The 22,438-nt window shown below is 37.7% G+C and overlaps 1 protein-coding gene across 1 annotated transcript in view; it reads left to right on the top strand.

The window, feature by feature from the left end:
* ush2a (usherin) overlaps nucleotides 1–22,438 on the top strand; it is a 190,485-nt gene that overhangs the window by 19,870 nt on the left and 148,177 nt on the right. The window contains exons 7-16 of the mRNA XM_023953554.1: nucleotides 1,569–1,632; nucleotides 2,294–2,395; nucleotides 2,554–2,743; nucleotides 3,202–3,416; nucleotides 4,364–4,576; nucleotides 6,585–6,678; nucleotides 16,064–16,259; nucleotides 16,470–16,600; nucleotides 16,697–16,904; nucleotides 21,595–21,878. Of these exons, the coding sequence (XP_023809322.1) occupies nucleotides 1,569–1,632; nucleotides 2,294–2,395; nucleotides 2,554–2,743; nucleotides 3,202–3,416; nucleotides 4,364–4,576; nucleotides 6,585–6,678; nucleotides 16,064–16,259; nucleotides 16,470–16,600; nucleotides 16,697–16,904; nucleotides 21,595–21,878 (1,697 nt within the window). The remainder of the gene's footprint in view (nucleotides 1–1,568; nucleotides 1,633–2,293; nucleotides 2,396–2,553; nucleotides 2,744–3,201; nucleotides 3,417–4,363; nucleotides 4,577–6,584; nucleotides 6,679–16,063; nucleotides 16,260–16,469; nucleotides 16,601–16,696; nucleotides 16,905–21,594; nucleotides 21,879–22,438) is intronic.

Here is a 22,438-nt window from a genome sequence, read left to right as displayed (position 1 = left end):
CCCCCCCCCCCCCCCCCCCCCCCCCCTACTTTGGCTTACATGCACATACTGTACTGTACACTGTCCCAAAAACACACGCTCATCCTGTGGCTGGTCCAAGCACACCAAAGCCTCTCTGGTGTGCAATTGCACACCCACACACACACACACACACACACACAAACACACTTTCTTTCAAGTAAGGATAGTTTGTTGGAATACACATGGCAAAACCTGTAACACTGAAACATATATTTCACAGGCAAAGCCAAACATGGCTGGGATTCTGTTGATGCGGGCAAATGTAACTCAGACTGACTGAAACAAGTGGGTTGGACACTGAGAAACCTGAGCCATCTTTGGTCCAGTTCCCTCATCGTCTGTGTGGGGCCCTTGCATCTCATCCACCATAACTGCATACATTCTGAAGGGTCTTTACCTGTATCTGCGTACTTGACAGTCTCTGGTGAATATCCTCAATCATGCTCTGCTTTGTCAAGTTGATGGAAATAATTTGTTGTAATTTAACTGCAACAAAGATGTTCTGGGTGTGTGTGGTGTTTTTCAACAGCATTCACATTTATGTAAATCCAATTGGAAAAATAAAAACGTTATTTGTTGCCAGTCAGCTACTTAAAATTTAAAGCAAGTAACAGAGGTTATTAGAGAAAAGTTTACAGGTGTTGGACGTATGGTAAAAGCAGTAGGACCATGGACAGCTACTTTTAGGAAAACAAGTGTTTGAAATTCCCGTCCTATAAGGAGGATCCTTTGGCTGTTTTACCAACACTTTTATTTTATTAGAAAAGTCCAAGCCTCATAGAATCCAGTATTTTATTAAAATGAAAAGGTGGGAAAACCACAGTGAAAACTAAATTAAGTTTTTTTTTTTTTTTTTACCTAAACTGTCATGGTTTTAGGTTCTTTGCTTTTGTGTTCTAGTGTGTTCTGTGTTCTGCAATGTTTTGAGTTAACTTCCTGTTTTATTTTGTAGGGTTTCCTGTTTTGTCTGTCCTGATTGTGTTCACCTGTGTCTCGTTTGTCTGTGTGTATTCAAGTCTTGTCTTTCCCTTCCTCCTGTGCTGGTCCATCTATATTATATTCTCCCCCTGTTTTGAGTATGCAGAGTTTTGGAGTTTAAAGTTTTGGTTTGCCTGCTAAAGCAGTGGTTTTTGTTTGTAGTTTTGTGGACTTCACTAAACATCCTGTTGCCAGGAACATCCTCCTCCTCTATGCGCCTGGGTACTTCCACAACTGCCATTCGTAACACAAACTGCAACAAATTGTACTCAAAATGTTGTTTTCTTCAAAGCAACATTCCACTCTTTCCTCACTAAAAGTAAATACTCTATCCCCAAAGACGTTGCTGCTCTTTAGTTTGGACAATTGAAGACAATTTTGGCACGTTTGTTATTCTGCGCAGAGAATTTGGCCATTACAAGAAGTTTTTGGCAGCCTCGCTTAGCTAGTATAAAGAAACTGATGAGATAACCTACTAAATACTGTGAAATCCTCTCACTCAGTGCCTGCAGTGCAAACCCATTAACACTTTCTTTATGTTCTTTTCAACACCCCTTTCATCTCTCCAGGGTCTAATCAGTTCATTGGATGGATGCAGGACTTTAGATTTTATCCTGCCACGTTGACAAACAGGTGAGTCGGACAGAATAGGGACTCGTAATGAGGAGCTACTGGGAAAAAGGAGAGAGGACTGAAGAAAGTGAATGATGAAAAAATTGCAAATAAAACAGGTGGAAGGTGTAATTTGAAAAGGAAAAGGGCTCTTAGATCATCCACAAAACAAAGAAAAAACGATAATATAAAACAGATACATACAGGATTATGAAAAATGCCAGACAGAAACAGCCATTTGGAGAAAAGCAAAAGAAAGCTAATTATTGCATCCTCAGATCCATACTGTTTTCAGAGGATTTACCTGAAAATTCAATACAAACCAATTAGTGTTTTGCTTACCGCTCTTGTACTGCACACAGTTGGGACTTGTTGCTTACAAGGTTTCTTGTCAAGATTGAATTGAGAAAAAATCTTAGGCTGAGTTTCCAAATTGTGGTTTGGATTTTTTCTGCTTAGCATTTAATGTTCCAATCTCAATGTCACTTTAAAACACCTTAAAAAAACACATTTGTATTTTTTTTGTTTTATTGATTCTACTTAGACCTCATATTACTTTTCTGTTTTATTCTTTAACTGCTAACCAAGCAAAAGTTATCAAAAATGGTCAACATTTGCTGCTGATTCAACTTTGTTATTTTTTGTCTGAGCCACTGTTGTGTTCTTGTGTGTGCGTTAACAGAGAAATAGTTGAGCTGTATTCAGGAGTCTTGCCAAAGCTTCATGTCCAGTCTGAGTGTCGCTGTCCTCCCAGTCATTCCAGAGTACACCCTTTAAATAAAAGGTGCAGTATCACTATGTCAAGTTCTCATACAAATAAAATGTTTATATCTTTGCAGTTATGGAAGTTGTTGCTTCATTGTTTGTCAATTCTGCACATCTCAGATCCACTCTTAGGTTCATGCTTATACTGTCATACCTCCACTGTGTCATTGTGAACAGGTACTGTATTCCCAACGCGGTTGAGGACACCACCAGTGACAGGGTCTTAAGACTGAACCTTAATGCTCACTCACTTGGTTACATCAACGACCAGGACATGAGTACTGCTTGGCTGTCTAAGATCATGACCGCACAAGAACTGGATGAAGGAGTTACTATCACTGTTGATTTGGCTAATGGACAGTACCAGGTATTAATCAGACCAGAATAGCATACTCATCTCTTTGTAACAATGACGGGCCCAATCATACATATAATTAATGCGTAATGATTCTGCTTATCGGTTATTGTTTTTGACAAATATCTCTTGATTTTTCAATCTTATAGTTTTTCTGTTACCAGTGGATCAAATTTGGCATGATGTTAATGAATGTAACTTTTTTACTATGCAAATGTGTTATCAAACTGATTTTCTTTTTTTTTTAGATTATTCATCCTCATATTGTCTAACCACAGCCTCAGTTGTTTTTGTAAAAATAACTTACAAATCTTAATACACGCCAGAAGATGTCACCTCTTGCTCTGGCATCAAATTATACAAGACATGCAGATGATCAGAAACAGCTTTTGAAGCATGACACTTCACAGCACACAGTTTGAAGCTTAATCTGTTGCTGTTAGTTCTAACTTTAGCCCCATTTTCTTCAGGTGTTTTATGTGATACTCCAGTTTGGAGGACTCTTGCCGGAGTCTGTTCGGATTCAAAGACGGAAGGTTAACCTCAGAGCGTCTGAGAGTGGCGTCAGCACTGAACAGCCCTGGTTGGACTGGCAATATATGGCCAGAAACTGCAGCGACTTTGAAATGCTCAGCAATGGACCTTTGTTAAGACCAGACTCAGTCAACTGTGTGCAGTTGCCCGGGTCAGTATAATGTCATCATATGTGACATCCATCTTTCTGAGACCTATTCCTTTTTAAAACCGCATTGTATACAATCTCATACTTTAATCCCGCTTGTACTTTTGTTTTTGCCCAAATGTCATATAAAAACTGATCAATCATGTATGATTGAAATGGAGTTGTTTGGTTTCTGTTTTTTGATTTTAATCTATAAAAATGTTCACCACATCAAAGATAATTGCTGTTAGTTAAAAACCTTGAAACAATTAAGGGGGTGCAGTGTGCATTTATTGTAATAAATTACAAAATTATTCACACTTTTAACCTCATTACCTAAATATTTGTCTTCCGAGCTAAAGAAAATGTTTGATCAATCCTTTGTTGACTGGCCTAATTTTACTTTCAAACAGTGACTGACTAAAATCTGAGAGATTAAATCAGCCAATCTACCAGCAAAAGGATAAGAATACATTATTCTAAATTTTTCCCAGGCTTATAGGCACTCTACAGTGTCTCTGGTACATGACATTGTACTACAATCAGGACTATGCAAATTCTAAAGGGAATTTAAAACCAACTTTTCTATTTTTTAGCTGTATATTACAAACTTATTGTCATCTCAAATAGGTTTTGGTCCAAAATGCCCTCATCAAAATCAATCTCAGCAGGACCTGTCTCTGCCTAAAACACTTTTAGCTTGCAACGAATGTTTAGCTTCATTTTAAGATCATGTGGTTAAGCACAAAAATGTAAAAGCAGCAAACACAAGGCATGCATTTCGCACACTTTGTTTACATTTAACTTTTGTAATTTTTTCTAGAAAAAGATTATTTATTTAGTTGTTCAGTTCCGATAGTTTGAGGTTGACCATGTTTATAGTACTTTAAATCCTTAACAGAAGCCGAGTTGATCATACATATCTGTTGATTGTAACGAGGAAGAATTTTTGTCCATCTGCTTTGTTCCAGAGATGTGCCTTTGTCAGGAGGAAACATCACTTTCAGCCTTCTGACCAGCCTCAGGCCTGGATACAACGACTTCTACAGAAGTCCTGCCCTGCAGGAAATGGTACAAGCTGCCCAGGTCCGAATACATCTGAGAGCACAATACCACAGCAGAGCAATGGGGGTGAACTCCAAACACAGATACTTTGCAATCAGAGAAATTACCATAAGTGGCAGGTGAGAATTTTATAGACGTCTTTTCAAAGATTTGAGTGTCTGTTTGTAAACTGTCCTGAAGTAGTTTGGAACTACAGGTTTTATTACTGGTTTTTGGAGTTTGTAAATATATAAAGGAGAAGTACTGATTCTGAAAGCAAATGTCTAAAACAATTTCTGCATGAACTGTCATTGGCAGGGGATTTTCTAAAGTGTTTTTTGTACAAACGTCTGTCTCTTGTCAGACATTCTGCAAAAAGCCTAATTGGTTGAAAGAAATGTCTGAGAGTCTCTTAAGTACTGATTTGTCACAAATAAGTGAACATGGTTCAGGGGAAAATAATTCCACACAGACTATTGAGTTTCAGCAGAGCTTTCTGAGAGTAATTGTGAACACATCTTTTCATTAGACTGACATAGTGACTGTTTTTTATGACTGTGGTAATTATAGGATTATGCAGGAGGCAATCATTTCTAACTACCCCTCCCTTCTCTAAGCTGTTTTAATTAGTAGCTTGTTACAGTGAAGTAGGAGAAATAGGGATTTAATGCTGCTGAAACCTCATCTGTGCGCTCTTCATCCCTCTTTGAAAGAGTAATTTCTGTCTGTGTTGGCTGGATGTCTACTCACTGAAGTATTTTTGTGAAATGCTGTTGTTTTGTCATACTTAACATACATTTGAAAAATTACAAAGCAAACACCAACTCAAGATTAAATACACATATTAATTTTTTTAATTAAAAAAAGCCTTGAATTAAGTAAACTATTTCTCTTTTTCCTCATTGCTTCCCCTTCACAAAGGTGTAAATTATGATCTTTTCCTCTGATTCTGACTATTGTGTTTATTTCCTGTATGATTTAAACCAGATTTAAATCTGAATGCACTAACCTCATTTAAACTCAAATGCTGCTCAGCATCAGAGCAGAAGGAGAGCCGGGTCACTGACAGAGGTTATACGGCGTCCCAGCAATGCCATGAAAGGGGCAGTACTTGACTTTGCTTCCAGGCTGCTATTATAGACGGCTCAGATGAGAAAGTTTACTCAGAAGGCCTTCGTCTCGTTTGTCCACCTCCCAGTCATATTAATTAAAGAGGAAATAATTGCTTGATTGGCAAAGAATTAACTAAGTTATTAGCTATAGTGCAATTAAGAAAAGTGTGGACATTTTTGGTTGAGTCTATCACTATTTTACACCTAAAAATTAAATATATGATCATAAGTAAAGAGCTAAATGTGATTAAAACTAAACATGTTTACCAAAACACATGACAAAACAGAGAATCCAGTAATGGACACATACATCCCATGACCCCACACACAATCAATGCTTTTTATGAAAGTAATGTATAAAAGACATCAGCTATCCTGAGCTACAATCCTGACTTGTTATGTGGTTTTACTTGTAGACAGCTCAATGAGTGAGAATTACTGAAGAGGTGTAACATTAGCAAAGTATAAAATTACTGATTTGTCATCACTGAGTTCAGCAGAAAATAAAAATCTCACTATTTTTGGTCATTTGTCAATTTTTTGATTCAGTGAACTTTTAAAAAAAGGCACTGTCATGAACATGTGGGCTTGTGAGAGTGTTTTTGATTGGTATAACCAATCTGTCATTAGAAAAATGACACAAAGAGAACAAAAGGTAAAGGAATGAAAAGAGAGAAAGCAATGAAATTTTTGAATGAATAATTAAGGAGCTGTTGTGCAGTACATGTGTGTGTGTGTGTCTGTCTGCTACCTCTAATGTTACTCTGATAATTCTCAGGGTGGCATTTATAAATGATGTATGGGAACTTTCCATGGGTACTTGTACTGTTTCATTGAACAAGCATAAAAAAGTTCTGGATAGAATCTCTGAGTGTTGTTTTGTCTGTTTTTCCTAAAGATGTTGCTGTTTTTAGTATTCTATTCATAATAATGATTTCTATTTTTACATGTTTGAAGAAGCTTTATGACACATGTCCTCCGATTCTGCCTTTTCTCAGTCTAATCCACTCTATTGCTGTGTTTCTCACCTGAACAGATGTGAATGTCATGGGCATGCTGACCACTGTGACACCAGTGTCACACCTTACCGCTGCCTGTGTCTGCCAGAGAGTCACACAGTGGGAAATAATGTGAGTAACAAATGTGTATTTACACAAAACAGTTATTTCATTCTTGGTAAGGTGCTATGTTGACCAGATGCCCATTTTTATCCCATAATGTAGAGAAACACGGAATGATGACACATATAAATGCACCTTCGCAAAAACATATATTTGTACACACGCTCACATACACACTCATATGCACACATGCACATTTTCACAAAGCTCAGGAGGGTCCCTTGGGGCAAAATCTCCTCATGGTTTTAATTAAGCAGCTTCCTTCTTAATGACAAGGGGACTTGTTTAATGAATTTCACAAACACACTCCTAACACACACACCTACAAACACAAGGACGACTGATTGAATTTTTGTTTTGTACACGTTGTAGTTTGAAATTGTTTTGTGCTAAAGTGGGAAGGGAAAAAATATCATGGCGAGTAAAAGCAGATCAGGTCAATTGAATTGGTGGAATACTGAGAAAAATAAATAGACAAAGTGCTACAGATAAAAAAACGTTTTTTTGTCTATGAAAAATAATTAGTTCAAGTGCAAGTGTCTGAAAAAATATTGTGTTAGATCTGGATGGGCAACAGCCCCAGATGTTTTCAAGATACCTTTGTCCGTCTCACTGTTGGCTATTTAGATCTGGTGTGTCCAGCCAATAGGGCCAACAAAAACACAGGTGTTTGAACGAAAAGAGATGGTCGTGGCTTTTCAAAAACCTGGAGGTGCCCAAACCGCATCAGATGTAGGCATCTGTTCATAACAAGTTGAAATGACTGTAATTTATCCTTGTTAAAAAAATTCTGACAACAGCATCACAGTTGAATGTTTTTATTTAGGAGGACAGATCAACACACAATAGCTCTAGGCAACAGTTGAACATTTTCAACAACAACAAAAAAATAGTACAAACTTGTTCCTTTTTTTAGCACTTGAATGTGTTTCTCCTCCTCTTAAATGTCAAACTAAAGCAGTTACAGAAAAAAATCAATTTGAACGAACATTTCTTTCCTTTTTTACATAATAAAAATCAAACTGTTTAATCATTTTTTGCCAACATTTCTTTTTCCTGAATGGGTTTGGGAAACTCCATAGTCTTTTTTGTGTTTCTTGGCTCTCTGTAAAACAAAATATTTCCTCAAATCAGATGTAACAATAGCAGACCATTGCAAATCCTAACATTTAAAGATGGGAATGTAGTTTATAGTTTGGCCCTATCTGGCTTAATAATAGGGAGCTGTAACAGCTTTAGAGTATTTTTTTCTTAACTTTTTTCTAAATGATAATAAATGTCTTAGGTCTAACACACACCTTGGTTATCCATAGCTAGATGGATTTGAATATATTTCAGAGACATTATTTTTCCGAGTATAAATCACAGCTTTTTGCCTACAACTTTTCCTCCAGTAAATACGATCACAAGTCTATTTTTTATTCACAGTTGACTGAGGTTGTTTTTTTTTCATAAGTATTGTTGCTTTAATTTAACTTTGTTACATTTTGGACAAATGTTTGTTTTTAAACCTTTCTCTGCTTGATCAGATAGTTTTGTAATAGGTAGATGACAGACCATGACTGGTACCTATAATTGAAGAAATCATTGCAAAAAAATCGTTTAAGTCAGAAATGAAGTCCGATTTTATGTCTTAACATTGTAGCTCAGGGCAGCCTTGAATTTCCCTCTGTATTCATCATTAATGGACAGACATCTGTAGAAGTAGTCGGTGTATTGGTACTCTTGCCAATTACACTATTCTACTGGTTCTGTCTCAGACAAAATCCAACAACAGTGGTCCATCGTTTATTATTGGGGTGCATTCTAAAATTAACCTGCAGTAAATGATATCTGCAAAGTGGGATGATGGATGCTTTGAGGCTGCAAAACTCCTCATTACACACTTTATACACTTCTCTCAGACAGAAATGAACATGTTCACACTTTTCTCTCTTGTTTATTTAAACTCTCAAAGTTTAAACCTTCAAACAAAATAAGTTCAGATTATAGAATGAAAACAAAAATCTGATCCAGATTGAAGATCTATGTAGATTTGGAGAGCTGCATGTACTGTATCTGCACAGGAGACACACCATGGAGGAGATTGAGTGACAAGATCTCCAGCCAATCAGGATGCAGAACACAGAGCACTGTTTAAAAAAGAAGAAATAAAAAGTGCACTGAAAAAAAATGCAAAATTTTAACCGCGATATAGTGAGGTAATACTGTACATCCTTTTTTACACTATAGCATATAAACAGTCAGTCCTCAACCTAAACTCTGACCTCAAGCAGTTGCAACAAACAGCCCTTTTACATGAACACACACACAATTTGGTCTTTCTTATTTAAAAAAAATGTTCTATATTTTTCTCTTGTCACCCTTCTATTATCCCGTTGTATAGCCAACATTTGTCTTTCCTGTCTGGGTTCTGATACCACTCTGTTCTCTTTGTTGATCAGTGTGTCTCTTGAGTCTCTGTTTAAATAATGTCTCAAATCGACTAGAACAATGACATTCCCACAGCATGCATCTCATAACAGCTCTCTTCCTTTTTTCGCTGTTTTTATTCTCTTTTTTTCACACACTTGTACCTCTCACTGCCACCCGGCCTTTTATTCCTGTACTTTTCAAGTTTGTGTTTCTTTCTCATTTTCCTTTATTTTATTTTGAGTCTAAGGTTGATCCATCCTTTCTCTGAATAACACCAGTGTGTGCAGCCTAGGCAATGGTCTGCCCAGGCTTTCAGCTTGTGTGTGTGTGTGCACTTTTCCTCCCAAACCTGTCTATGTCATCTTTCTGAGTGAATATTCAGGACCTTTCTTCTCTCTGTGTAATATTGGAGCATAAAAGGCTGTGGGGAATATTAGCCTTTAATATTGCATGCGTTCTGTTGACTTGGATCGGCTTTGCACCGTGACGGATGTTGTACTAATCTGTAGAATTTCCACAGTGACATTAAAGTGACAGAAATGCTCAGACATGTGTCAAAATGATCAACAAGGGCCTCAGAAGACGCACACAATTATACTCTCTCAAACACACACACTTGCATCTGCAAATGTGCACACAGTCCCCCACTTTCTGCCCCTGTCTTTTGATTCCTTCTTATGTGCACTCTGTGTCAGACTTGATTTCTCATTCTGTCTGTGTGTTTCCTAATGTTTCTATGTAGCCACTAGCTTCCGCCATGTCTTAAATATATTTTATACTGTATTGTACGTCACATATCACTTTTTCATCAGATCATGTAATTAAATTAAAATTGTCTGATGTTATCTGCCAAAGAAAAACAGGAAAAAAGACATATCTGATGGACTTATCAGGCGGAGAGGCCTTAACTCTGAATATTTGGATCAGAGTGGGAAAAACTTGGATATTATGTTCTTGAATTTAGGTGCACGAGAAGGTTAGGACACTGAACAATAGCAAGCAGCATGGCTCTTATTTTGTGTTTGCATCTTCATGTGTGATAGATTTTGATAGCTAGTGACGTTAAGTGGCATTTTTCAGGATCTCTGCTCCTTAAGTCTGCACCAACAGCAGATTTTCACCTGCACCGGGGTTAACCGGGTTAAATTTTTTGTAGATGCACACAAAATGGATGAGTACACACAAACATCCTCACACATACACAAGATAGTGCCATGACCTTTCCAGTGAGAGCGTGAAATTGGTCATGGCATTTAGGATAAGATGAGTTGTCCCACCAGATTTACACTCACACACACACGCACAAATGCTTATGACAGGCCATCTGAATGTCCACAGATCCATTAGAGTAGTTTCCTCACTCAGCAGGTTTTGTCGAATGAGTCGGAGTGAAAATAAGATGTTCTCGGTTCCTCTGTGCCTTCTACCACTCTGACATGTAGAAGCTCTAGCTTTTTTTCTGGCAGTAAAGATCTACACATCTGATGTACAGCCTGCTTTGATAAATACTTTTTTTCTTTTCTCCTTTTATGGGCTGTACTTACCCACACTTAAGTTGCTTTTCCATAAAACAATGTTGTAATTTTAAAATTAGGAGAAAAAAGATGAAGAAAATATTTCACAGCGATAGTATGAAGATAAAAATGGCACTAAACACAACATAAATGAGAAAATTTTAAAACTTTATCAGGTTCTAATATGGATAAAGTTCCTAAAAGAAGGAAAAGGAGCAGTAGGAACCTAACCCAACAAAACGAAGTCTGCTCTGGTGTGAGCTCTTCTTTTCTGCACTGTTGTAGAGTGTAAATGATGGAATGCCATCAAAACCTTTTGTATGAGGAAGAGAATGAACGTGTGCACTTGTCTTTTAACTCTAAAACACCAGTCCCTCGACTAATTAGCAGGCAGGAAGAGACAGAGCGTAACACAACGTTGAATGAAAAGAAAAGAGAGAAAAAGGGCGGGGGGACCCTCACTCCTTCATTTGGTTTGGTAATATTTCCTGCTCACATACTCACTGTGACTGTGAGAACAAGTAATCGGGGGACAGGGGAGACATGGGGAAGTGAGGAAGGGGAGAGGTGGGTTGCTGAGAGATGAACAGAGCGATGTGTTGTTGTTTTTTGTTTGTTTTTTTGGGAGAGGGCGTAGAAGAAAAAAGAGTGTAAAGAAGAAGTAGTGGACATGGATGAAAAGAGAGATGACGAAAAGGCATGGCTGAATCAGTGTGTTAGATGAAGTATCAGGGCTGATGTATGAACAAGAACATGGATGCAAACATACAGAATTCCAGTGGGATTGTATTTTCATGCATGTTTGTGTGAATTCTCTCTTGAGAATATCCCCTTCTGAATCTGATTCTAGAAGTGAGCAGTACAACCAGCTTTTGATGTTCTTGTAAAGGTCCACAGAGGAATGAATCTACACATAAGTAAACCCTTTATGGTTTTTAGTTGGATAACCTTTTAAAAATTACTTGTTTATTGTTCAATATTACAACAACCGAGGTTTCTGTCCACTGTAGAAGCCGAAGACGGGGTTTAGAAGTTTATCTCAGTATTGTGCTTTTATTGGACATGACTCCTGTTCTAATCTCCATTGTGTCACCATGCTTGTGTCACTCTAAAACCCCTCCCTTTGGCTTCCCTCACTGTGTCTTGTTTTACTTTTTATCAGTTTTTTTTTTTTCCTTACTTCCACTCCTGAAGTCTCTTAAGAATACAAAATTGCAGTCCCTTCCCCCTTGTTTCCATCAAAACTATCCCCCTCCCCTTCCCTTCCTCCTCCTCTGTGTCATACATAATAGGCCCTGTGCAGGTCTGCATGTGTCAGACATGGGAGGAACTCCTGTGTTTTTTAATACATTTTTAATCCTGCCATTTGATGCCCCCCTTGTCCACCATAATTTGTACTGACTGCAGAACAAAATCAAAGGGCTTGTTCTTGCTGCCTCGACTGCACTCTGCTAGAAAAGCTACATTTTTTTTTATATCACACCCCCCTCACCTTCTCTGTGTCTCAACACACACCTAGGTATGTTTATTTTGACATGAAAGTGGGACTGTGTGAAGGTCTTAGCTGTTTGAAGTCACTCTTCATTAGTGTTCTGAATTCCCTTTTTGCGAGTGTCATGCTCCTACATGATCCAGATTCCTATTATATGATGCTCAATACCTCTGTGTCTTCCACTGAGTGAATTCTTCTTTCTTTTTAAATTTAGATTTTCATGGACCACTGATTTTCCCCTCTTTCCTTTTCACTGAGTTCCTCTGTCCCTCATTGTGTGAGTCTTTGTTTCGTGATGCACGTTTTTCACTTGTCAGGGGACAACTTTATTGTAAATTTGGTTATTGTTAGTAAAGAGACATTTTGAATATGCTATTGGAGAAAAAGAGTCACTTTTCAAAGAAGGATTTTGTTAGCCGCATACATGTGGGAGTACATCAATATCTTTGAGCAACGGATCTATTTTAATTATTATTCTAGGTCCAAATGTTTTACGGTTTCCTTTTAAACATCTACCCTAACCCTGGGCCAAAAAAATGAATAATGCTCTTATGCAGATGTTACGCCCCCTTTGTGTCTAGGGGTGCTAGGGGGGCATAACATAAAAAAGTAAAGGTTTGGCTACCAAAGTTGACTGTAACAAAAAGCACCAAACAAATGTCTCCATAAAATAACCAAATTTATTTACAAATAAACATCCTACATGAACTAAAAGTGAAGCTAAAAGGCTTCAGGGTGAACCAAGGCAAAATTACAAACAAAACCCCAACTAACTGAAACATGTAATCTTACCTGTACAAAGGAAAAGGAAAATAAAGACAAAAACTAACCTCCTTAACCTAACAAAAACAGGAGAAAACATGTACTAAAGAAAATGGCGGTTCACCCCTATAGCTTCACTTAACATAACTATAAACCAAAAGATTAATCAGAGTGGGCACAGACAAAACTACAAAGGACTACGAATACAAAATACAGAAGTGCAACACACAACTAAACAAGAGGTGAAATCAAAACCAAAATGGAGAAGCGTGCCAAGCTGCAGTGGAGACTGTTGCAGCAAGGCTCCCTTCCCACAGTGTGGAGGTCCATGGGGTGATTTAAGGCTGCCTCCTCCAGCTTTGGTCCAATTAGAGGCCACACCTTCATGAACCACACCTGCAAATAATAACAAACTAGCAGAAACAAAGATGCACCAAAACACAGAAGTCCCACTCTGATACAAAAATACACAAAACACAGAACAAGCAAACAAAACAAAATCAAATACGGCCACAGCCGTAACAGCAGATAACAAAAGTGTGGCATCATCCAACAATCCAAGGTAAAGGAACAATAACAAATGCAGAAGGTGCATATAGGTTTACATTAAACTCTTACTTCTCTTTATGTTGTGATTTATTATTTACTTTTCTCCAAACATTAAGTGTTGTGGACAATACTTTAAATAGGATTCCAACTTACTAACCCCAAAAGGGGTTTTGTACTTCTTTCATTATAATTATTACTCAATCTGAGTATTGCATTTTAAATAGGCTACTTGGAATTTTTATTGAAGTGTACTTTGGAAAAAAAAAGGAAAGGGAATTCATCAACCTTTTTTCTACTACTTTAGTCATTTCTTCTTTTCAATCAAGTTAAATGCTTTAGACAATGCTTCTCATTTAGGTCAAATGAATTTAGTTTCTGAGAGGTAGTGTCTCGAAAACAGTTTCTATAAAACCTCCATTTAAGCTGTTGATTTTACTGCCATATTGAAAGCTTGTAAAATAAAATAAAATGATTATGGTTAATGGTTAATTGAATATTGGTTGTTTTTGTTTTTAAGAAAGTCAAAACAAATAAAATGGAAATTATTGATTATTTTTTTTAACAAAGGGCACCTTTTAATGTTTTTTTTTCAGCTTTCATATAGAGAAACAAGACAGTCTGCATTTAAAAAAGCAGATTGTCCAATTTTGTGTTACCTGTTTATTGTCAGTTCACTTTAAATAATTTGTATTAGCGGGACGGTGTTTGTGGTTTATTTGCAACGTCAACACTTCAGAAGGCCTTCAATCTGTGTAATTGGGAGAAGTATTCAACTCAAAATAAAGTAACAGAGAGGCAAAACTTGGACTTTGTTGTAATGAAATGTAAACATCTATGATTCATGAAACTACAGAAATATCTGAGCAACACATTACTAAAAGCTTGTTCAACACAGCACATGTGAGGTTTTTTGCTACAGTTGGTGATCACGCTGAATGTTGACTTATGCTGGTGAACTTTTCTAATGGGTGAAAATAATTGACCTTAAACCAAAATGGTATCCGAATGGGATTTATCAAGTTTAACAGTGCAACTATTTACCAGATCCCCTCTGTTAAAATTGTTACAATCCCACACTGCTAAAAGATTTGGGGTTTAGGAAAAGCAGAAGAGTTTCCCAACTTTGATGTAGTGTGGCTTTGTTGTTGAAGTATGAGAGATGGCATTTTTACCTCCTTTTTTTCTGGCAAAGATTTCACCACAGAAAGGGTATATACAACTTTTCTGCATGGCCAGAAAGCTCTCCAAGAAGTCACTAAAGGATTTCAAGCCTTCACAGATTTATGTTTTAAATGCAGTTTCTGGAAGATGCTTTAAAAAAATAGATGATGGTATAATGTGTTGGTGCTGGCTCCTGGAATGTATATTTAGTCATCTTGAGTGTTGTGATCCAAAGAATTGAAGTCAATGTTACAACTGTATATAAAGCTATCATGTTAAAACTCCCTCTGATCATCTTATTTCAGAAGATTAAGGCATTAATACTGATACCTTCTCCTTTGTGCATTACTGATATGTCTTTCCCAGATTCTGTGTCTTCTACCGAAAAACAGTTTTTCTATAAAATCTCAGTCTGTTTTGTTGTCCCATAATGCCCCTCGGTTCACCTCTGAACTTCTTTGTGTGAAAGCTAATTGTCAGGAATACCAGACTGACTAATCAAAGAGAAATTGGTAAATCCCACCGCTCATATATGATGATGGTTCCATAACATTAACCAAATCCAGTGACTTCTTTGGTTTTAATAGTTCCAACAAAAACAAAAATAAAATCCTCTATTTTCTGGTATAAAAACATTGCAGCCAGCTAACTTCCTCCATTTTTACCTTCCCCTTGATGGCACATAAAATTCATTATTGAAGTTTTTAATTTAAAAAAATCATAAATTATATCTATAACAGACTTCTCTCTCTATTTAAACCTCATCTGGCATTGAACACTTTTTTTTCAGATTTCAAACTCCACAGGAATGTCAAACTTCATTTTAAATCAAACCTGTCTCCATGTCAGGTCCCTTCCCCGCAGCCTTTGGTCAAATTCTTTCTCCCCCATCTCCTTCCTTCGAATTCATCCCTCATCACAACCAGTCCTGTTGCTTCAATACAGCAACCGTATCTCCTATATTAAAAAAGCTTGGTTCAGATCCTACGGACTCTGAAAACCTTAATTTTCATCATTCCATCACCAATTTGTTCCTCTTCTCCAAAATATTGTTGCATCTCAACATCATTCCTGCCTTTATGACCAATTCCAGTCTGCTTTTCATCCTAACCACAGCCTGGAAACCGTCCCTCATTAAAATCCCCAACAGCATTCACACTACCAATAGGGGTTTCTCTCATATATCAGTGATTGTTTAAAGTTAATTCATCTCAAAACGATTAATCCGTGGTCTCCCTCCCAAATCACTTTAGATGTTCCACAAGGCTTTGTCATGGTGCACATCCTCTTTATTTCATCCCACCTAAATTAAGCATAGATTATCACTGTTTTGCTGATGAAACCCAGCTTGTTTCCATTAAACTCATTTCCTTTCTCCTGCCCTCTTCTCAAACCAACCATTTACTCAAAATTCAAATGAATTAATTAACAACACTCATTGAACCTGCTCTTTTGATCATTTTTACGTGCGTTTCCTTGTTGTTGTTTTTGTTTTTTTTAGTGCCAGCATTGTGCTCCTCTCTACAACGACAAACCCTTCAGGCCTGGTGATCAGCTCCAACCTATGAACTGCAGACCTTGTGAGTGTCATGGCCACGCCCTCTCTTGTCATTATGATGCTGAAGCTGACGACCAACCAGATGAACACTATCGAGCAGGAGGAGGAGTCTGTGACAACTGCATGCATAACACCACAGGTGCAGAGAATGAAATGACTCCCAGTAGTCTTGGCATGTGTATTGTTACGCATTCATGTAGGTTTTCAATGCAAATTAATGAACTGTTTGGGCAAAAACTCTTTCCATATATGAATAAAAGTGTGCATATTTTGCTACCATTCTTTTATGAGTCACAAATTTTTTTTCCATTTGTCTTCTACACTGTGTCTCTGTCCCTCTTCCAATCAGGAAAGAACTGCGAGGAGTGCAGGAGTGGATTTTTTAGGCTGCAGGGTTCTGATCCTTTTTCAGTGGACGTGTGCCAGCCCTGTAACTGCAACACTGCTGGAACGGTCAACAGTAGCTCAGAGTGTGCCCAGGTTCAAATTTACACATTGCTCTCACCAGAAGAGTTTTGGATTAAACCCCCCCTAATTGTGCTTATTTTTTCCTCTTCATGTGACTGTCACTCACAGATAGGAGGACAGTGCCGGTGTAAGGCTGCAGTAACAGGCCGTCAGTGTACAGAATGTTTGCCTGGTTGGTATGGTCTGGATTCCTCTGGTCCAAAAGGCTGCATTTCCTGCAATTGTAGTGACCTGGGCACAGTCAGCATCACGTCAGGAGAAGTTCCCAAGTGTGATCAAAACACTGGACAGTGCCAGTGTAAACCTCATGTCACAGGTAAATCCTCCAAAGGTCATAGGTGAAGTTCTCTTTTTCTTTTTTGTATCATATTATTTTCTTCAGGGCAACTGAACTTGAAAGGTTGATTTTGAAGAAGTTTCGCCGCTCATTCAAGTAGTTTCTGTAGTTCTAACAGCTGACAAGAAAAGCAGTTTATTGTGTGCTGACTACTTCAGAGGTGTGGCAAATAAATGTTTATTAACTACAGTACATGAGTGAGAAGATGCAAATGTCAACTATCTGGTGATTTTAACAATAGTGTGTTTATGTTCTCTTACTTATAGTGACTCAATCATAAATGTAGTGTAGTGTGTGGCATGTGTGAATGTGACACTGGTCTTGGCACAAATGTCAAAGCAGGATTGTACACGGGATGGTCAACCTTGGTTAAAGTCCCACTACGATCATCTTTTGAGTAATTTAAAAGCGTTCCAAGCAGTCTTTGAATAATGTTTTTAGGCAAAAATTAAAAAGCTTGTGTTGCTTTCTAGGGCATAGTTTCTGCAGAGCGGCAGGAGTTCATTAGAAATTTACCTCCAAGTTGTGGACGAGATTGTTGGTGCAGCGTAAGCCTGCCCCCTTCCCATCATCTCATTGCTCTCTCTCCGCTAGCTTACATCTTCTTACACCCCAAACCTAATATTACTGGTGTAACAACAAATGGAGCAATATCAAAGCTATCCAGTTTTGAGCCATATGCCAGCTCGGACAAGGAAAATGAAGACATACAGTACATACCGGTAGATCTTTTTTTCTAGAAATTGATGTATTGGAATGGAAAGGTGCAGGGAGCTTGCCGTAGTAGCTTCTATGGCTACGTTCACACCACAGGCTGAAACGACCCAATTCCGATTTTCTTTTGCCCCTATGCGACCTGTAGCTGATCTTTTCATGACAGTCTGAACAACACAGATCCGATCTTTTCAAATGTAACCCAGGCCACTTGGGTATGTGGTCCTGAATCCGATACGTATCTGATCTTTTGAAATGCGACCTCCATCTGACCGGCCAGGCCACATGTATCCGACCCGTACGTCATCAATCCGCTACAAACATCATCATTCTGCTTTGAAGTAGGCGGGAACGAGAACATAAACATCAACCATGGCGGACGATGCTGCTGAGACCAGTCAGTGGAAGGAAAGCGAGGTCACAGATTAGATTAATATTTGGGGTGACAGCTCTATTCAGGCTAAATTCGAGGGCTCTTATCGCAACCGGGCGGTTTTTGAAAATATTTCTAGCGAAATGGCCGAGTGTGTTGTTAAACCTTCCCCGCAATGACTTTTTTCCTACCTCGCTGCAAGCGCTCTCTCCTCTCTCTTACACACACCAGCGCACGGCCCCCAGCACATACACATCCCCATTTCAAAACAGACAATCCCGGCTCCAATGCCTTTTAAAAATGAGAAGATTGTAATTGTGCTGGCTCCTTTGTGAAAATAAATTTAATACAGCAAAAAGAGCTCAGCTGTTGACAACGCTGTTGTTGACATCCATTCTTAACGTTAGCTACTTCTGCAAACAACGAGTGACATCGTTCACCGTTGAGTACTCTCCTGCGCATGCGGGTCACTGCTGGGTCATTTTACGGTCACACAGGAGATCACAAAAGTTCGCATTTAATTGGAAATGTGAACGGCCTTGCAAAAAAATCGGAATTAAGCATTAAGCCCTGCAGTGTGAACGTACACTGCAGGGCAGCAGCGTATTTTCTTCTGCGCCTGAATCCCAATAATTTGAATAGAGTAATGCTCAGAAACCTTTTAACATTTTTAAGCTTAATTTTCTTTATATATGTCCTCCATGAGAAAAATTCCACAAATAAATGTTAAAAACATTAAAAACCCAATTTTAATAGGAGTGGGTCTTTGAGAGAAGTCTTGTTTTGACATGGATGGAGTACTTGACTCTTCTTTCAAACTATTTATGCCATCTATTAAGATTGGGAACATAATTTTGCCCAATATTGTCCAGTTAAAGTTAAGTTATACTAAGGAAAATAAAATAAAATTTTATTATCTTTTATTTAGAAATTGTGTGATCATAACCCCATAACCTTACAGTAATACTTATCTAAAATATTCACACCCCTGATCAATTTTCACGTGTCACATTTTGTTTAAATGTTCCAAAAGGCTAAGAATTTTTGTTATGAATGTTGATACCTCTTTTGTAGTGTCTTATTATCTTAGGGGAAAGCCACTTTACACAGGGAAAGTGGCTTTTCTTATGGTTCAAACTTTATGGTTGGATTAAATTACTTTAAGTTAAAAAAACATTTCCAGGGCCTGGAAGTCGATGGAACTCATGTTGTTAATACTTAATCTAACTGGGTTGTCTTAACTTTTTCCTAATTATTATTCAACAGTTTCCCTAGTTTGTTGTTAAAGTAAAGTTTCTTTTTTCAGTTGCTAATCATTGATGCATATGCTCACACTGAAGAATACACACACCCAAACACCAAAGTCTTGCGGCAGCCAAAATAAACAGGCTTTTCCGCCGGCGGTGCTTCCGGTCGTTGTGCCTCTCTTTGTGATAAATGGTTTCACTCCCTCCCCTGTGTGTCTTTGAAGACCACGCTCATATGAAATGCAAAACTTGCCAACGCTCCTCAACTCAACGCATCATGCCTACTGCTAAGCTTCACCATCAAGGGGTCTAAGTTGTGCATGTGTATGCAACCATGCCCATTGCATTTGTGTGTGTTTTCTGTGTATTTGTAAAAGAGATGAACAGTCAAGTGTTTATGCACGTTTGGGTATGTTATGTTGTGGGAGTGTCTTTGTGTGCACACTGAAAAGTGTGTGTGTTTGTTTGTGCCCGGATGCAGTCAAGGATCAAGCTGCTATTTAATTCTCTAATTCAATGCCAAGTTGATTAAAACAAACTGCTGCAGCCTCTTGTATTTTTGCACACTTCTACTTACAAGACTCATTTTCGTTTTTTCCGTCCTTGTTTGTTTGGGTGCTCCCACAGGTATTTTTCTGAAATGAGATTTGATTATGGCAATTTATTACCGCCAAGCTGATACTTTGAGTCGAGCAATGGCAAGCATGCTTCAGAGGGATGGAATTGAAATGTGTGCACACAGACACTGATACACACGTAGAGAAATCCGCGCACACTCATATCAAGGTGCCAGAGTGCAGTGTGTACATAATAGTGTTTGAAATGGTGATGCATGAGCCTGTTAACCAGCTGGCTCCTGATGAAAAGCCTAGCCATGTCCTGGAAACACACACACATTTGCACACACAACCATAACACTAAATGTATTTATTTCTTTTTTTTTTTTTGCTCTGATCTAATATCCACTTCTCACTTTGATACCTTTTTATTGACCTTTTAATTTTCCTTTTTGTTATCTTTTTATCCTTATCCGTGTTGTAAAAGAAAACTGCTATAGACATTTTACTCCTTTAACTCAATTTCTGGAGTTTTCGAAACAATTTTTAAGAAATTGGGGAAAATAAAAAGAAAATTTGTAAGAATCCGCCCCAAGGTCCTAATTTTTAACACTTATTCATGAACACAGTGTGTGTAACTTCTTGCAAATGGACATATCTTCACCACACCATTGTGAAATCTAATCTTTGGGGAGAAATATGTTCATAACTGTAAAATCATTAAAAACGGTGGGCCATGGGAATTACAGAGTGTCTACAGCATAGAGTAGGACACACACACACACACACATAGCTGCACTAACATGGATGTACTGATATGTTTCTATTAATCTGCGCACACACAAACGTAGCCACCCACATATGAACATGTGCTCTCTCATAAACGGCTGTGGTGCCTGCAAGGCCCCCAGGCAACCATTTAGGGATAGATTGCCTGTCATGGAATACGTATGGTATATTCAAATAAGCCATACACACACACTTCATGACACAGTTTAACTAGCTAGACTGTGTAGAACCACAGAAACATACAATTCCATACATTTTTCAGTAAGGTGTTAGCTGGTATTTATAATATAAAAGAATGAAGAACTATAAAAGTAATTAGAATCTAATATGATTTAAATCGGAAAAATTAAAGATGTATTTCTGGATTTTAGAAAAGCCATGTTTTCTTAATTCACCTTACATTAAAAGCAGCATTGTAACAATAAATTGTTTTTAAATGATGATTTGTTATCAAGCAGATAGGGTTTTTGTTGATTTGTTAGGATGATATGTTTATTTATTAACTATGATGAATAACAATAATGTTCACATTGCAGTTCTGTTTTTTGTTTCCTCCTTTTCCCCTCTTTGGTTACATTAGAAATTTATTTATTTATTGATTAATTTTTTGTGAGGCAAAATTAAGTGTTTGGCCTTAGGTGAGTGATCCATCATGTGTAGAGGGTTGAGTCTAATGAAAGCAGTTCTTTTCACTTACTCGCCTTACTCTTGCTCTCTTTATTAGCAAGTTAAACTTTAACACACACATACGCATTCACTCGAGAGGCTGAAAACTAGTCGGTGAACACGTAAGCATTAATTAGTTGTTTTCTTCTATAGATATATATATATATATATATATATATATATATATATATATATATATATATATATATATATATGTATGTAGATGCTATTCTGCTTTCCACTCCAAAATTCTGAAATTTTTGAAACTTTTTTTTTAAAATGTTTTTTTGTGTTTTGTTTTCCCAATTCTGCCTTTCTTCCAGGTCTCACGTGTGACCACTGTGAGTTTGGTTTTTGGAACTTTTCCCACCCAGAAGGCTGCATCCCATGTGGCTGTGACCCCCTTGGTTCTCTTAGTCTATTTTGTGAGCCTGAAAGGGGCCAGTGTGAGTGTAAGTTCGGGGTTGGAGGTCGTCGGTGCGACACCTGTGGACGGGGCTTGTTTGGTCTAAGGATGGAGGGATCCTGTACGATCTGTAACTGTTCACGCAGTGGGACAGAACCTGGAACAGATTGTGATCCATACACAGGACAGTGTGTGTGTAAGGCATGTATCGCTTTCTTCAACTATGGCTTAATCATTTTGTTTTGTTATTTGACATACATTTTCATAAATACTACAATTTAAAGTAAATAACATCTCAAGTATTTGCTTTTAAAGGACAGTCACATGCTGGTCAATCTTGTGTGTAACATACAAAGCGGTGCCACCCGCAATGGCTATAATAGCTTTTGTTATACATAAAGTGCTTCTCAATTAATTTTTTGCTGATTTGTTGTTTTTTTATGCTAATTCATTATGCTTTTTTGCTCTTATGAGATCTGACACATATTAAGAAGGTCTGGCTTAATGTGTCTAGTTTATTTTGTGTAATTTATCCTATTTATGACTCTTGTTTCTTCAAATGTTCACTCTTGCTGAAAGAGAAAATGGCCCTCAATAAACATATACCCCTTTAATGTTTGAGGCAAAGGTTTAAAACAATAGGCGTAAGCCTAAAAAACGTAATGTTTCTATCACTTTTTCTTGAGTGTACCACTCTTACCTGATGTACAAACGGAGAAGCATCACTGTCTCCTCTGAGCACATTTCCACTGCTGAACAAT

This window comes from Oryzias latipes, chromosome 3 (assembly GCF_002234675.1).
Source record: "Oryzias latipes chromosome 3, ASM223467v1".
NCBI classification, from domain to species: domain Eukaryota; kingdom Metazoa; phylum Chordata; class Actinopteri; order Beloniformes; family Adrianichthyidae; genus Oryzias; species Oryzias latipes.
This window is presented reverse-complemented; position numbering and strand designations above follow the sequence as displayed.